The sequence below is a fragment of the Vombatus ursinus genome, unplaced genomic scaffold, assembly GCF_900497805.2.
Source record: "Vombatus ursinus unplaced genomic scaffold, bare-nosed wombat genome assembly UNPS02014807.1, whole genome shotgun sequence".
Classification (NCBI taxonomy): domain Eukaryota; kingdom Metazoa; phylum Chordata; class Mammalia; order Diprotodontia; family Vombatidae; genus Vombatus; species Vombatus ursinus.
In genome coordinates this window covers 18,562,664-18,580,127 of record NW_020954585.1, presented here as the reverse complement: position 1 = coordinate 18,580,127, position 17,464 = coordinate 18,562,664, and the positions used below count along the sequence as shown (strand labels likewise).

At 35.2% G+C, this 17,464-nt stretch overlaps 1 protein-coding gene across 1 annotated transcript in view; it reads right to left on the bottom strand.

Annotated features, from left to right (window-relative positions):
- Positions 1–17,464, bottom strand: part of FANCC (FA complementation group C) — a 207,460-nt gene that overhangs the window by 29,285 nt on the left and 160,711 nt on the right. Inside the window, exons 9-10 of the mRNA XM_027875129.1 lie at positions 10,666–10,718; positions 9,135–9,234 (exon numbers count right to left, since the gene is read on the bottom strand). Of these exons, the coding sequence (XP_027730930.1) occupies positions 9,135–9,234; positions 10,666–10,718 (153 nt within the window). The remainder of the gene's footprint in view (positions 1–9,134; positions 9,235–10,665; positions 10,719–17,464) is intronic.

Genomic DNA, 17,464 nt, shown 5'->3' with positions numbered 1-17,464 from the left:
AATTCTGTATAGTTTTAAATCAATCAGTTTGCTTACTGATTGATTAGATGTCAGACTTTAATCAGACATATTCAATGTAAAGATTTTTTATAATTTATCTCTTCTCATTCTTGTTGCACTATTTTATTTGTACAAAATATTTTTAAATTTTAGTTTATCAGGTCTGTCTAAAATGTTGTATTGTCTCTTCTATCCTGATTACCATTTTTGTTGATAACTGTAAAAAAAAAATCCTCTTCTAATTTCTGTGGTGTGATTTTTTAGGTGAATCCCCAGCTACAAGAGTAGTAATAATGATAGCTAGCTTTTATTATAGAGTGCTTAAAGGTTTGTAAAGCACTTTACAAATATTATCTCATTTTACCCTCACAACAACTCTGGTAAACAGGCTCCATTATTATTACCTACATAAAGCATTTTATTGTTATCTTAAATGAAATTTCACATTCTAGGTATTAATATTAATGTTCAAAAAGAGGATAATTTCTGTGAATTCATTTTGTATCCTACTACTTTACTAACAATGTATTTACTAATTATTTCACTCATTAAATAAACTCTCACAGTACTAGGGATAGGTACCTGTGATGTCACTCATATAGGGAACTATCAGTGAAGAGAGCCTTCCCTCTTAGGTCAGCACCTTCCCTGAAACTAAGGGTCTTGATGAGTTGCCTAGAGTAGAGAGGTCCCAGGGCCAAAGTAGATTAAAATGCAATTGGGAAATGTTTTCTAAAAAACAGAACACAAACAGTATTAATTTGTGATATCCTAAATCAATATGCCACCACAGGGATACATTTCTATTTGAGTCCTGTTTGAATTTGACACTACTGGCCTAGGGAACTAAGAGGTTAACTGATTTGCCCAGGGTCACAAAACCTATGTTGGGGGTGGGGGGGGAGTGAAATGAGACATTCATAACTTCAAGACTAGCTCTTTATCAAGTACATTCTCTGCAAACAGATATAAGTTAATGTCTTTGTATGCTATAGCTAGCATTTTCTTGTGCCATGTCAAATAATAGTGGAAAAAGTAAGCATTCTTGCTTTACCCAATCTTATTGGAAAGACTTTCATGGTCAGTTATATAAATAATTCTAGTTTTGAGTTTTCCATAACTTTTGATCATACTTTGGAAAAGTTCTTTTATTGAAAGATAGTGTGTTAAAATATAAAAGCTGACTTCGGGGTTACACAACTATAATCCTAGCTACTGGACAGGTTGAGGCTGCACGATATCTTGTGATATTGGCAGTTCTGAGGTGCAGTAGGCTAACTCTATTATATTAAGTCCCTGGGATTAGAGGCCACTAGGCTGCCTAAGGAAGGCTAAACCAGCCCAGGTTGGAAATGAAGCAGGTGAAAGTTCCTCTGCCAATTAGTAGTGGGACCTCCCATGGCCCTTGAAAAGTCTGAGCTAGTTAGGGAAACCCAACCTTAAAACAACAGAAACCTAGTTTGGAGTCAAAGAGACAATGAGTTGGAAACCTCCCTCTAACACTTAGTAGCTGTGTGACTCTAGACAAATCATTTACTTTCATACTCAGGTTTTCTCCCCTGTAAAATGGGTATAATAAATGGTTATCTATCTCACAGGGTTGGTGTGAGGATCAAGTGAGATAATGTATGTAAAACACTTTGCAAACTCTAAACGGCTTCATAAAATGAGCTACTATTAATATTTGCCAGTCTTTTTACTTCATTATTTATTATTGATGAGAAGCAACATTGCAAAGTGGATAAAGACCCACCTTTGGAGTCTGAAAATTCCATTTTCAAGTACCTAAAATACATACTAGTTATAAGACCATGAGCCAGTCACTCAAAATCTCAGGGTACTAGGTTATTTCTAAGATTACAAATTCCACTATATTGGTAAGGAATACTTACTAATACAACAGTATACTGATCTGTATCACTGGAGAGTTTCTGCTCCAGGAATTCCCCATACCAATCAAATCACAGATCCAGAACAACTTCCCTTTCCCTCCAACTGTTTAACAGTGTTACTGATCAATTATTTTCTCTTTCCGCTTTATCCCTACCTGGTTTGTATATCAGAACCATACTTGTCCCACAAAATGCATTCTTTCTCTATTTTTGTGATTGGATAAAGTAGCATAGATTTATTTGTTATTTAAATGTTTAAAAGAATTCACATAAATTCATATAGGCCAGGATTTTTCTCCCTTTGGTGGTGGTGGTAGTGGGGGGAGACAAGGGGAAAACCATGATTCCTGCTATATAGCAGGCACTTGATATATATATTAATTGGGAGTTTATTTGTAGTTAGTGCAATTTCTTTTTTATGAGATTAAGTCATTTAGATTTTTTTTATTCTTTTGTTAAGTCTGTGCATTTAATAATTTTTGTAAATAGTCATATCCTTTAAGTTTTCAATTTTTTAAAGTACCTAATTGGACAGAGAAATTCCTGATATATTTCTTTTCCATTCATTGTGAATTACTTTTTCTCATTTTAAAAATTTTGATAATTTGAGTTTCCTTTCTTTTAATGAAATCAATGGTTTATTAAATGTATTGGTTATTTTAATACTCTTTTGGGGGGAGGATTATTTTTCCCATTCCCTTTTAACTGAAATGCTTTTATTAATATCTTTTGCTTTGATATCAACTTAATTTCCTAATACATCTGCCTAAAATCCTTCCAACACTACTCTTATTGTGCATCATAGTTGCCAATTAGCAAAGTTACAATTTGTTGATGTTTAGAATTTTTTTAGTTGCATGCTTAATTCACTGGTGTTCTCTTCTCTCTCTCATTAATAGAATTAATAGAATTCAGATAAACACATTTTCCTCTGATTGCTTTAGATACATCCAACAAATTTTGGTATGGTGTTTCATTGTTATAATTTTTTTTTATTATTTCAATAACTTGTTCTGAGACCCCCTCATTATTTAGGCTAACATTTTGTGGGCTCCATTTAAGTTTGTGTCTTTTTCACCCTATTTTCCTTACTGAATTCAATTTGTATTGAGCTATGGTCTGTAAAAGAGCCATTTAATTTTTCTGCCTTTCTGCATTAGTTTTTACGCACTAGCATGTGATTAGTTGTTTTAATGAAAAAAAAAATAGGTATGTTCTTTGAGATTCTCATTTAATAATCAACAAGCATATCATATCTAGCTTTTCTAATATCATTATTAGATTCCCTTTTGTTTTCTGTTTGTTTGTTTAGATTTCTTTTAGCCTTCTTTAAGTCTAGAGAGGCACAGAGAAGTTGCCCACAATTATTTTCTTACAATGCAAGTCTTATCATTTGGTTAGCTTTTCTTTTAGGTACTTAGATGCTATAATATTTAATACCTACATAAGCTTAATGTTAATATTGTTTCATACTCTATAGTGCCTTTAAGTATGATGTTTCATTTCTCTTGGTCATACCTACTTTTTCTTGTTGCCTTGCCTGAGATCATCATTTTTATTCTTGTTTTGGCAATTAGTAGTTGAGAGTATGAATTTTACTAATAAATTCTACTTAAAATCTTCCTTTTAATACTGTTTACATTTTTATACTTTAAGTGGATTTCCTATATGCAGTTAATTGTTGGGTTTTGTTTTCTAATCTATTCTTCCATCAACTTCTGTTTTCTGGGTGAATTAATCCCATTCCTCCTCTTAACTAAAAAAAAAGAAATCAGTATTAGTATCTGCAGTTTGCATTTATAGGAACAATGAATCCCAATCTTCTTCTTTATTCCTCACTTTCGGGCCAAACTCAAACCCATGAAATACTATATCTTTTATCATTCTATTTTGATAATCAGCCCTCTCTCTGTAGGTTTGTTTGGTTAGCAAAAATCTTCCTGACCAATGTTTCTGATTCTGGCATACTCATGAACGTCTGGCAGATTGTAACCTCTTTTTACTTTCCTTAGCTGGCACAGATTAAGGGTGAATTTCAAGAGATTCCTCTTTCCCATCATGTCTGGATTTGAATAACTATTACATCTGTAGTACCTCCATTAAAGGAAATACAATGCAGCAATATATAATGAACTGATTTCAAATCATAAGAATGAAAGTCATTCCCTAACAGACACATGATAAAAGGATATTAACAGTTTTCAAAGGCAGAAATCTAAGTGATCAACAGTCATATGAAAAAAAAGTGATCCAAGTCACTATTAGAGAAATGCACATTAAAAGACTTCTAAGGTTCTAGCTCACACCTATCAGACATAAAAGGAAAATGAAAAATGCAAGAGGAACTGTGGGAAAACAGGTACATTAATGCACTCTTGACAGAGCTATGAAATGATTTAGGCATTCTGGAAAGCAATTTGGAATTATGTCCCCCAAAAGTCATCAACCTACATGTATACTTTGACCTAATGACACTGAGCCTTACTCCAAAGAGAACACAGAAAGAGGAGATAGACCCATATGTAAAAATGTATTTATAGCAGCACTTTTATAGTAAAAAGCTACAAACTAAGGGAATGGGAAAATGGTTTAACAAATTATGGTATAATTATTATGCCCTAAGAAATGACAAAATAAGATGGCTTCAAATATGTATGTATGTGTATATATATATACACACACACACATATATAATGTATATATATACACATATATGTATGTGTGTATATATCTATATATAGATATAGATATAGATATAGATATATAGATATCAAAACCGCTTTGAAAGACTTAAGAACTCTGAACAATGCAATGGCCAATAACTCCAAAGGACTGATGAAGAAGCATGCTAGCCACCCACTGAAAGAGGGATGACAGCCTCTAAGTGTGGAATAACTCATACGTTTTTGAACACAGAAAATGATGTGGATTTATTTTTCTTGTTTATGTTCATTACAAGGATTAACAATCCTTTTTTCCCATTTTTCTTTTTCTTTTTTATAATTGAGGAGGAAACAATTTGGATTGACCCTTCACCCCCAAAAGAAAAAAAGTCACTGAAGCATTTTTGAAAGATATATAAAAGAAAACTAAAGGAAGTTTGGAAGGAAACAGGCAAGCAAGACTGCTCTGCAAGTGACATGAAAAAACTTTTTTTTTTTTTTTTAAAGTAAGCTATATGTAATAGACAAATAACAAATATTTGTTTCTCACATAGGGGTGTTCATTAAATTCGGAATAAAATTTTTTAAAAATATGAATTTCCTTTTTCTCCTCTGACTCTCTTTTAGTAGGGGTTGCTGTTCAGTCATTCAGTCATGTTCATCTCTTCATAACCCCATAGACCATACTGTGCATGGGGTTTCTGTGCAAAGATACTTGTCTTTTGCAATGTCTTTCTTCAGAGGATTAAGGCAAAGATCAAGTGACTTGCCCAGGGTCACACACTGGTAAATGTCTGAGGCCAGATGTGAACTCAGGTCTTCCTGACTCTAGCCAGTGCACTATCCACTGAGCCACCTAGCTGCTTCCTTTCACTAGGAGTACTTCTCATTAAACCCCTAAGAACAGAACTTCTCTTTTTGTTTAATCAGAGACATTTAGATAAAGCAGGATTCGCCAGGGACAATAGTAATTTCTCCCCTTTTCAGAATGTAAGCATACTATTCCTTTCATGTTATTGAAACTTTTTTTAGCCTTCCCTAATTTCTTCTGTTCTCTTTATTTACATTTCAGACTTTACTCAACTCAAAAGGTAAGCACGAAAGTCATTAATACTGTTAAACAGTCAATTCTCACCCATAAGATTATGTTCAATTTTGTAGAATAAATTATTATTAGGGGTCATTTTCATTTGCTATTTGGCATAACATAATCTAATCTTCCTTAATTTCACACTGATGATGCATAATCATAAGTGATTTTGATAGACTCGGTTGGTATAAGATCTCTGGGGTTTTTAATGTTTTCTCTCTGGCATGAGAGCTCTGGAGTTTAGCAGTAACATTCCTGGCTAAGTTAAACCTTGGGTTTATCTTTTGAGTGCTCTAATAATTCTTGTTGCATCATTGAATTTTTGAGTTCTCTCTCCTCTATCATTTTTTTCAAAGAGGTTCACTCCTTTTGAGAGGCTAACACCTGTTCTGAAATTTTCCTTCTGAGTTCTTAATCAAGACCTCTAATTTTACATTTTGAGTCGTCTTCTTAAATTCTTTTGTAAGACTGGATCTCTCCCGGTGCTCATGGTGCTATCCATTAAGAATTATCCTCTTCCTCTGAAATTTTCTCCTGGCGTTTTTGCCCTAGGATATTTCTTTCTTAAATTAAGAGTTTTACTTTGTTTGCCTAATTTCTCAATCTATGAGGATTTCTTTCCTTTCCCTTCACTTTTTTTTGGGGGGGTAATTAATTTTGTAATTAAGTGGGGGGGGTTGGTAATTAATTTGTTGCATTTTTTGCTGTTCTGAGATGATGGGGGGAGCTAGGCTTCTCCACATTCTCTCACACTGTCAATTTATGAAAGTCTCCATCCCAGGCCTAACAGGGGTGTAAAGACACAGGCTATCTCCCATGCTGGGAATGCATGTCCCCTTTGCCTCTCTAAGGAATAGCTCACGTATCCTGTTCCATACAAAACTTTTTCTTGAGTGTCCCACTTCTCAGTGCTATTTCACTCTTAAAATTACCTGTTACCTACTCATCAATGTAAATAATGTTGCCCTTCCCTCTAGATAATTTAAGTTTACGGGCAGGGACTATTTCATTTTTACATCTCCAAAGTCTAATATTGTGCTCTTCATAAAGTGCTTAACAAATTTGCTGTTATAGAAAAGTTAAAAGGGAGAGATTTTCCAGACCTTATTTCCTAACTGGAAATTCAAAGTATGTATAAGGAAAGATAAAAATAATTTAGAGAGAGTTTTTTAAAAGTAAGTTTAACAGTCATTTTCAGGCCCAAATTTTTGGATTGTTCCTTCTAAATTCTGATTTGGATAAGAATTATGACACTTTGCTACTGGTTACCTTTTTTCCTAATTTAAGGGTTTTTAACCTGGTGTTCACCAACTATTTAAAAAATATATTTTGACAAATGTATTTCAACATAATTAGTTTCCTTTTAAATTCTATGAATTTTATTTTATGCATTTAAAAACATTATTCTATGTATATGCTGAGCCTATGTCAATTTACGTGTCGTCTTGGGGTAAAGGGAGGTGAGAGATAGGGAGAAAATTTGGAACTCTAAATCTTATGGAAGTGAATGCTGAAAACTAAAAATAAATAATTAATTTATGAGGGGAAAAAAAGACAAAAATGCCACTGGGAGGGAAAAAACCAACATTATTCTAACAAGGAATCCACAGGCCTCACCAGACTGCTTATGGAATTCATGCACAAAAGAGTTTTAGCACTCCTACCCTGAGGGTAAGAAAGGCTGAGATAATATGAATCAGTCAGGAAAATCTGCTATAATCTCAAAAGGTTTCTTTGGAGCACGTTTGGCAGTGTTTCTTGGGCAGAATTGAACTGATTAAGTGCTGATTAGGTGTCCTGTCCTTCATAAGTAAGATCATGATATCTGACACAAGGAATGTGAAGGTTTCCATGACCAAAAAAGATTCTGAAAATGCAAAGTGCATGCATTTTGGTGATAGGTAGATCTGAACTCTCATTTTGAAAAAAGCAGCAAGAGACCTAGATGCAAATTTCATCCATCAATCTATCAAATTAAGCTATTAAAACCTGTTTTCTTAAGGTTTAATATTTTTTCCAATCACATGTAAAAACAATTTTTAACCTTTGTTTTTTACAATTTTGAGTTCCAAACTCTCTCCCACCATCCCTCCCTTCCCTTCATTGAGAATGCAAGCAATTTGATGAAGGTTATACATGTGCAATAATGCAAAACATATTTCCATACTGGTTATGTTGTGAAAGTAAACACAGACAAAAAAAAAGAAAAAAATAAAGTAAAAAACAAAACAAAAACAACAGTATGCTTCAATCTGCATTCAGATTCAATCAGTTCTTTCTCTACAGGTGGATAACATTTTTCATCATAGATCCTTTGGAACTGTCATAGATCTTTGTATTGCTAAGTCATTCACAATTGTTCACTGTAAAATACTGCTATTACTTTGTACAATGTTCTCCTGGTTCTGCTTACTTAATTTTGCATCAGTTCATGTAAGTCTTTCCAGATTTTGTGGAAAGCATTCTGTTTATCATTTCTTATAGCGCAATAGCATTCCATCACAAGCATATACCACAACTTGTTCAACTATTCCCCAATTTAAGGGCATCTCCTTAATTTCTAATTCTTTGCCACCACAAAAAGCTGCTATAATTATTTTTTATACATATAGGTTCCTTTTCTTTTTTGGGGGGGAAGAGGGAAAGAGATATCTTTGGAATATAAACCTAGTAGTGGTATTTAGGCTATTAAAACTTAAAACTGCACTAAGACTTTTGGGACACCTAGTATAAATTTATATATGTGCTTGCATCTGTGTTTCTGTATTTATCAAAGTGAATGTTATAGATAAAAGAAAGGCCAAGTAAGTTCCCAGAAATTAAAGGAAACTGTAAGTTAAATAGGGAGTGGTCTTGCCTTTTATGGTTACTCCTTCTTGTGTACCTGCTTTCTGGTCACTTCTCTGCTAATGGGGTTCTCTAGTGTAATTCTCCCTAAAGGGCATTCATACTTTGGCCTCTATTACTTTTCTTGGTCATCTGTTATCTGAATTTGACTTGAGGGGGCTTAGTACTCATTTGAACTTAATTCTTTGTTACTATTAGCATTTCTCATTTAGCTTGATGTCTACAGTTAAATGCATGAGGAATGATTATTAACAAATTTAATTGAGAATTTCCAGTAGTGCTTTCCAATATGAATGGTACATACTCAAAAAGCACTCTCTAGGTAGATCAAAGAATTCCTAATGTTGGAGAAGGAGAGTTCAAATGAGCTTGTTTGAGATCAGCAGACACAAGAAGAAATCACAGGAAACAATATCCTCCATGTAAACGAGTACTTACATAGTGCACTGTTCCCGCCACAATGGTGGAGAAGTATCTCTAGCTATGAAGGTAGGAGATTGACAAAAAAGCATCTTCACTAAAATGGCTTTGCTTTCAATGGATGCATTCATTTAACTGCCTTCTCTGTGACACTATAGTCCACCAGTAACACTGAAAATAAAACTTTTTTGATAATTAGGGAAATAATACAATGTCACAAACCTGTTCATTATCTTTCTGGAAGGCTTGAGCAAAGCATCGTGTAAATATTTGTATAATGGTCAATACTTCTGATGTTCCATTGGTTTCCAGTAGTGCGTTCCTAAGTATTGTAAAATCAAATTATGACAGGTTTGATTATTTAATAAGTCACACTGGCATTAACTGAAGAGGGGAAAATAGTGAAAATATTCTTTTTATGCTTTGAAGTACTTCAATTCATCAGATTTCCTAAAAACTTCCTAAAATCCTGTTAGGCATAGCTTTATTTCTGTGCTTTTTTTTGGTAATTCATGATGAGCTTTATCATACATATTTCAAGATCCTTCATTCAATTAACAATGATGAAAAGACAGGCAACTTTAAGTATTACTAACTTTGTAAACTGAGAAACAAAACCCAAATAGCCAAAGTGACCTGCACACAAGTAAATAAAAAAATCTAGGTGAAGCAATTAGGTCTTTGATTACCAAGTTTGTTGCCCCAATCCAACTCCTCTATTTTGAATTCCTTTAAAAAATGAACCACTGTAAATATGTATAATCAAAGTAAGAAGTTTGCCTTTAATTAACAGTAACATTTTGTTTTATTATTTCTATATGCCTTTATCTAAAACATCAATCTAATTCACAACTACACTCAAAAGGTTTTTTGTTCCTTTTCTTATTTAAAAATTTTCATTTAGAATATACAATCTTTATAAGTGGGATCTTATTACCATTAGATATATCAGCTCCTTTGTTGAGGGGCAGAACTTTTAGAAGCAATATCCAACGTCTTAACTATATTCTAGAAAGTCAGTTGATACATAAAGGATTGTCTTTAAATACTATAAAGGTGATCAGAACCTCCTACCCTCAGTTCAGTCTCAAGACATCAGATTAACCACCCCGCCCTTCCCCCAAATAAACAGTAATAATCTAGCCATGCCAGTGATCACCTGATCTCTGCAATTTATACTGGGAGACCTAATTCACTTTCCAAGGAACTAAGACAACTGAAACTTAATTTTTCTATTAGCAGAACAGTCTGAAGAAATACAGCTCATGAATTTTAAGGTTATACACATGGCTTGTTTTCCTTTCAGAAGAATGCTGTAACAAAATCAGCACAATTATGGTCTAAAGGTTTTTCTTAGACTTTAAATCAGCTCATAATGAATGGTTGGCCCCCATGTGGTGAACTGAACACACTGCTTCCCAGTATTCTGAACTGAGAAACTCCCATAGTGAATTAATCCAATACTGCTTTGACATTATCAATAGAATCACAAAAGCAAATAACAAGACAGATATCTTAAATAAAGCTTAAGTTTACAATTCAAAATTCCAAATTTCTGTTCTGAATATGATTATTTCCTATATCTTCTTTGGATGTATTTTTCTCAATAGAGGAAAAAGCTAGTACAGAAAAATATTAAAAGGACTTAAACTCTAAATGTCAGGTGTGAAGTTATTCTCGTCAGTCATTGAAATTTAGTTTTAAAACTGACTGTTTTAGATTAAGTGCCCAAAAAACATTAAATGACACTTACCGAAAAATTTCATCAACAATTCTGAATATGCTGGGATGGCAGGCTACGTGAGGCTATAAGAAGAAAAAAAAATAGCAACAAGAAAATAAAAATGACATCAACAATTCATTATCATTACCAAGGATATGGATTATTATATTATTCCCATGTAAGGAAAATAGCCTCCTGGGCTAGATAAGACTAAAATCATATTCTTTTCTAAGTTAGAAAAGAGTAAAATAATTATTCAGTGACTCTTACGATGGGAAGAAATGAGCACTCACTGGTTGTCCTTTCCAAATTTAGCATTTACATTTACTGTTTTACATATTTGTTTCTATTTTACTTGCTCAATTAGATTATGAGCTCCTTGAAGTCATGGATCATGTGTTTTATTTCTTTGAATGCATAAAAGAAGTCTAGCAAAGAACTCTGCACTGTGGAAGCAAAAACAACCAATCACCCTGGTGATTAAAAAAAACAAAAACAAAACAACTTTGTGGTTCTTCTAACTAAAGTAGTTTATTATAAAGATGAAGTACTATATTTTATTTGTTTTTATTCTCTTTGTATTTAATTAACATATACTTATGCATGTTGTCTCCTCTGTTAGAATGCAGGGATTCTTTCACAGTTTTGGATCACCCAGGAGAGTATCTTATATATAATAAGCACTTAATAACTGCTTGTTGATAGAATGGTGATGATAACAGTGATGTAATCTTAGAGTAATATGATACCTTTCTAAATGAGCAACATTCTTTTAGAGGTAACATCTCACATATACTTAACAAGGCCATTATTCTGTGACTAGTGGTATCACCAGATTAAAAATGAAGAACCTGACATATGAAAGGGTTAAAATAATTTGCTTAAGTGATTTATGTTGTAAGTGGGACTAAAATCAGTTGACAATTCACAGCAGCATCCATATGATTATTCTGAAGGGAAATTGTATCACTAAAAAGAGAAATTTTCAAAAGTTGTATCTAAATTATTACCACACAAACTTTATTGGCATGTGGTACATATGATATAAACATTTTTTAAGTCCTAATGAGTTATAAATTATATGACCTTCTCTAGGAAGCATTTTCCTACAGTGGCTTAAAAAAAAAATCTCAACTCTAAAAAACCAACAGCCCCCAATTAATAAAAATAAACAAAAACTTTCCCAGTTTCCAGAAGCCAGAACATTGTTTCTCAAGTTTTTTTTTTGTTTTTGTTTTTGACCACACTCTAAAAAATGAATGTACCTCATTTCTACGAGCGTTTTTACTCATTTTATTCAGTTTTAAAATCAAGTTTTCAGTTGCTGCATTGAATGTATGCCATCTAGTGTTCATGAGCATTCACAGCTGGCTGCTCAGCCATTAGGCAAAGAGCTCCCAGTCACAGAAGTCTCCAAGCAACCTTCGATAAAAGGGCTACTCCTCCGATGTGCTGGTACAACATTTGGTTTTGACTTAAGAATAGAGCCTTATGACTTCTAAGTTATGATTCTACACCTTAAATTGGTAACATCTGAACTAAACTTTTTTGTCATCTTTTTCCTTGTTCCTACCTTCCATGGAACTTAGCATCAATATCAAAATGATTATAATGTTCTATAATTAAATTATCTACTTAAGAAACATCTGACAAAAAAAAGTTAGAGCTATGAAATATGAAGAGAGCCAGAGTACTGTCTGAACTCTAACTTTAGGCAAGTACTTTACTGTCTTTTCAGTTTCCTCAAATGTAACAGAGATGCCAACATTTAACTGTTATGTATGAAGTGTTCTAAGAATATTGCAACCTTAATACATATTTTGCAGAAAAATGATCAAAGAGTTTCTCAAGATCCCTTAAACAAGAAATGTTGGACTATAAAAATAACAATGAACAGTTTATTCATTCTAATACATCAAGCATCGATTATTTCATCGATGCAAGTGCACTTTCCACTAAGCAAGATCATGGTAGATGGTCAACAGAAATTGCTATATCCAACATAACCACCCCATGTTAACCAACATGATGTTTCTGAATTTATATAGGCTGGTTTTTAGAACTGACATTGTCAACTGACAGGCCTATACTAAAAATCTTTCCCATTGGAAGGAATAGCAAATTATTTCCACTGGCATAACCTTTAAAAATCCATGTTTACTTCCATGCTATGTTGAAGTATTGGAGTTGTTGTTGTTGGTCCTTTATTTTTGAAGACCAATGACATCACAATGTTGAAGTCAGGGTACAGTGTGGTTGGCTGTGGCTGTTCAGTCCAACACAAGTTCAGAAGATACTACCATAGATAGGGCACAAGTGGTTTGTTAGCACATTTAGAGTGGAAGTTGTTGTGGATTTGTGCAGCTCACATTTCTTCTGTGCTTCTACAGTTCTGCTTTGCTCATGGAGTACAGTACCTTCGGTGATGTGGGCATGCCATGCTGGACGGTCCTGTGCTGGCATTTCCCATTCCCAAGATATCTTGAGAATGTCCTTATACCACTTCTTCTGACCACCATTTGAGTGCTTACCTTGTGCAAGGTCTTCATAAAACAGTCTTTTGAGTAAGGACATATCTGGCATTCAAATACATGGCTAGTCCATCAGAGCTGCGCTCTCTGCAATAACAGTTTGAATGGCTGGGCATTCAGTTCTACAGAGGAACTCAACAGCTGATATCTTATCTTGCCAGGTGATCTTGAGAAAACTGAAGTGGAAGCAGTTCAGTTGTCTGGCATGGCACTGATAGACTGTTCAGGTTTCACAGGACAACAATAGTATAGTCAGAACAAAGGCTCTGTAGACCTTCAATATAGTATGTACCCTGATAACTCTACTCTCCCACACTTTCCTTTGTAGCCTCCCAAACCCTGACCTAGCTCTGGCAATGCATGCATCATCCTTATCACCTATGTGGACATTCCTAGAAAATATACTGTCAATACCCACAACACTTAAAATTTCTCCAGTTGTAAATAGTTCTATATGGTTGGTGCGGTACTAGATGATAGAGGAACTCTGTTTTCATGGCATTGCTTGCGGGTCAAAATTAGCATAGGTGGCAAAGAATTCATACTCTGTTGCATCTCAGCCTCAGAGGCTGAGTGCAGTCATTTGCAAACAAAAAGTCATGCACCAACTCCCTCTCCACTTTGGTCTTGGCTTATAGCCTTTTCAAGTTAAATAATTTATCATCAGTTGGAAGCTGATCTTGATGCCGTTTTCATCTTCATTGAAGGTATCTGACAACATTTCAGAAAACACCATGCCGAACAGCATGGGAGCAAGCATACAACCCTGCTTTACTCCACTGGTGACTGGGAAAATGTGAGAACATCATCCATAATCCAGAACCTGTGCAAGCATGTGGAACTGGTATACAATAATGATGAACTTCTCTGGGCAACCAAATTTTCCCATGATCTTCCACAAGCCCTCACAACTGACAGTATCAACAGCCTTTGTCAGATTGACAAATGTTGTATACAGATCTCTGTTCTGCTCCTCATATTTCTCCTGGAGTAGTGGGGTAGCAAACACTATTATCAACTGTTCCTCGACCCTTTCTGAAGCCACAGTGGCTCTCAGGTAGATAACCATTTTCCAGGTGAAGGACCAACCTATTAAGGAGAGCTCTGGCAAGAATCCTGCCAGCAATGACTAAGAGAGAGACCCCTTTGTGACTGTCACAGGACAACCTGTTTCCTTTTCTTTTATGGAAATGGACGATGAAGGGATCCTGAAGCTCCTGGGGGATGACTTTCTCTTGCCATATAATCTGGAAGATTTCAGTCAGCTTCTGTAAAAGCAATGGACCTCTATAGGTATCTGCTGGGATGTAATCAGTGCCAGGTGCTTTGCCATTCGAGTAGAGCTTGATGGCATTGGTTACCTCTTCTTTAGTTGGATGTTTGGCTAACGAGGAAGTGACTACAACCTGAGGCATATGACCAATGGTTTCAGCGTTGGTTGATAACAGTCTATTAAGGACACTGTAGAAATGTTCAGCCCATCTCTCCAGGATGATGTCCTTGTCACTGATCAGTGTGGCTCTATCAGTACTGAGCAGCTGAAATGCACCAGAGGTCTTAAGCCCATAAACAGTCTTCAGGGCATCATAGAAGCTCTTGGGATTACTGCTGTCAGCATAGAATTGAATCTCTTCTGCCTTCTTGCTGAGCGAAGGATCCTGTATCTCTTTAAGCTTCATCTGCACTTTGTGAGAGAACTCAACAGGTACCGTATTCAATTAGCAGCCCTAAGTGAAACAAGACTGGCAAATAAAGGTCAGCTTGCTCATCCTCTCCAAGATAAACCTCACATTCAGGAAAAGCGGTGGCTTCAAACTCAAGCTGACTGTCAGGAGACTCAACATTAACAGGGTAGAGCATTTCTCCCTGTGTGCACAGCTTATTGGTGACTTGGAGGGAAAGCTGAGTTGGCACACAGTCAGTGTAGTGTAGTGGAAGAGGAATGAACATCTTTCAGAGACTCGGTGCACAGCACCACATTTGCTCATCTGGGCCAGAATACCTGTAAACATCAGAACTGGTTCGATGAAAATGATGGGGTAATTCTGTAGCTACTAAATGAGAAATGAAAACTCCACAGGGTTTATCAGTAGGACAGCTCATCTGTTTCCAAGAAGGCAGCATCTGATTCCATCAAAAGCAAAGTACTAGAGCAGGACTTTACTGAAGAACATGTACTCAGTGCAGAAAAAAAAATCACACTTGAACAGAAACATGTCAATGAGTTTCATTTATGATTAGTAAAAGTTCTTCCAGAGATTTGTTTGTACAAAATATTCCAACAGAAATTATTTGAAAAGATCAGCACTTTTAGATGGCGTATAGATCCATAAGTATGTTAATCAATCAATAAATACTTATTAAGTGCCTACTATTTGCCAGGCACCATGCCACGAGCTGGGCAAAAAGAGGCAAAAGTAGACCCTGTTCTCAAAAAGATTACAATCTAATAGGGGAGACAACATGCAAACAAATATATACAAACAAGCTACAAGCAAGATAAATAGGAAATGATTAACAGAGGGAAGGCACTGGAATTAAGAGGGATCAGGAAAGGCTTCCTGTAGAAAATGGGATTTTAATTGGGACTTAAAAGAAGCCAGCAAGGTTGGCAGTAGGAGTGGAGGAGGGAGGAAAATCTAGGCATGGGGGAAAGTCAGAGAGAATGCTTGGAGCTGAGAGATAGAATTTCTTGTTCATGGAACAGCCAGGAGACCAGTGTCACTAGATCGAAGAGTATGTGTTAGGGAGTAAAGTACTGGAAAGGTAGGCGGGGGGGAGGTTATGATGGGCTTCGAATGTCAAATAGCATTTTGTATTTGTTCATGGAAGCAATAGGAAGCCACTGGAGTTTTCTGAATTTGGGGGTGGGGGGCGGGAAGGGTGACATGTTTAGACCTACATTTGAGGAAAATCCCTTTAGTGGCTGAATGAAGGATGGATTGGAATGGAGAGATACTTGAGGGAGGCAGACCCATCAGCTGCTATTGCAGTAATCAATGTGTGTGAAGTAATGAGAGCCTGTACTAAAGTGGTGTCTGTGTCAGTGAAGGGGGCATATTTGAGATATTGTTACAAAGGCGAAATAAAGAGGCCTTAGCAACAAATTGGATATGAGGTGGTAAGAAATAGTAAGGAATCCATGATGACTCCTAGGTTGTGAGCCTAATGGAGTTGCCCCCTATAGTAATAAAGAGGGTAGGAAAGGGAAAGATTTAAGGGGAAAAACAACTACTTTGAAATTTTTCTTAAAATTAAAATGGTGTAGTATAATAAGTACTCAACTAAGAGTCAAGAGCACTGAATTATACTCAGGGCTCCTTAGGCAGGCTCTGTCACTAGCCTGCTGTGTGACTCATAGAGAGTAGTAAGTCATTTAGCCCCTCTGGGTCTGAGCTTCCACATTTGTAAAACAAGGGAGTTGAATTAGATCATCTCTAAGATATCTTTTAGCTATACTATCTAATTATTCTTTGCTTTGGTTTCAGTGTGCTCTTCCAGTTAACTCAGTTTCTCCTTTAAATGTTAAGAAAACCACACATACAGCCTATACAGAATTCATTTAGTATTAATATAATTTCCAAATGGAAGAAGAAATAAGTTCACCAAATATACAGAATAAGCTTATGATAACAATAATCAAGAAAATAGAAATCAAGAAAATAATGTTCAAATGGTTCATTCAATTCACCAAAACAATCAGAACTTTGCTTTCCTTTATGTAATGCTTTGTAGTACGATAAGCATCTACCCTGTTTAATTAACTTCAATATTTTTCAGTGTTTTCAAATTGTGTAATAGCCTCTCTGGTGAGGTCCTACTATCCAAAACTTTTGACTTTCAGCTGTTCACAACCTATGCCTATGATTTTTTAGTTTCTTAAAACAGATAAGCTTCCACGAGGCAGGTAAAAACCTACTTAAATAGTCATTGTAGAAGTTCAGATTTTAAAAACAGTTTCTTTTCTATTGCCTTGAATTTTTGAACAGAACTTTATTTGCATCCTTTACTGGCCATTTTGAAAATGAAACTCTCCATGTTCCCCAAGCACATCATTTAAGGGTCAATGAATTCCCTGCTGTATGTTCAAATGCGTCAGGGTCCATGAAGTAGTCTGGTGACATCAAATCACAAAAGCAAAATTCGGGCTACTTTTCACATTAGCAGAATTTTTGTAACAGTCTTAATTGAAGTAAGGGTGATTTTTATGTGGAGAACAAAGCTAATTTATCGAAATTCACTCAGTACCTTTGACAGTTTCATTAGAAAATATACGGAGAGAGGGGGCAGAGCCAAGA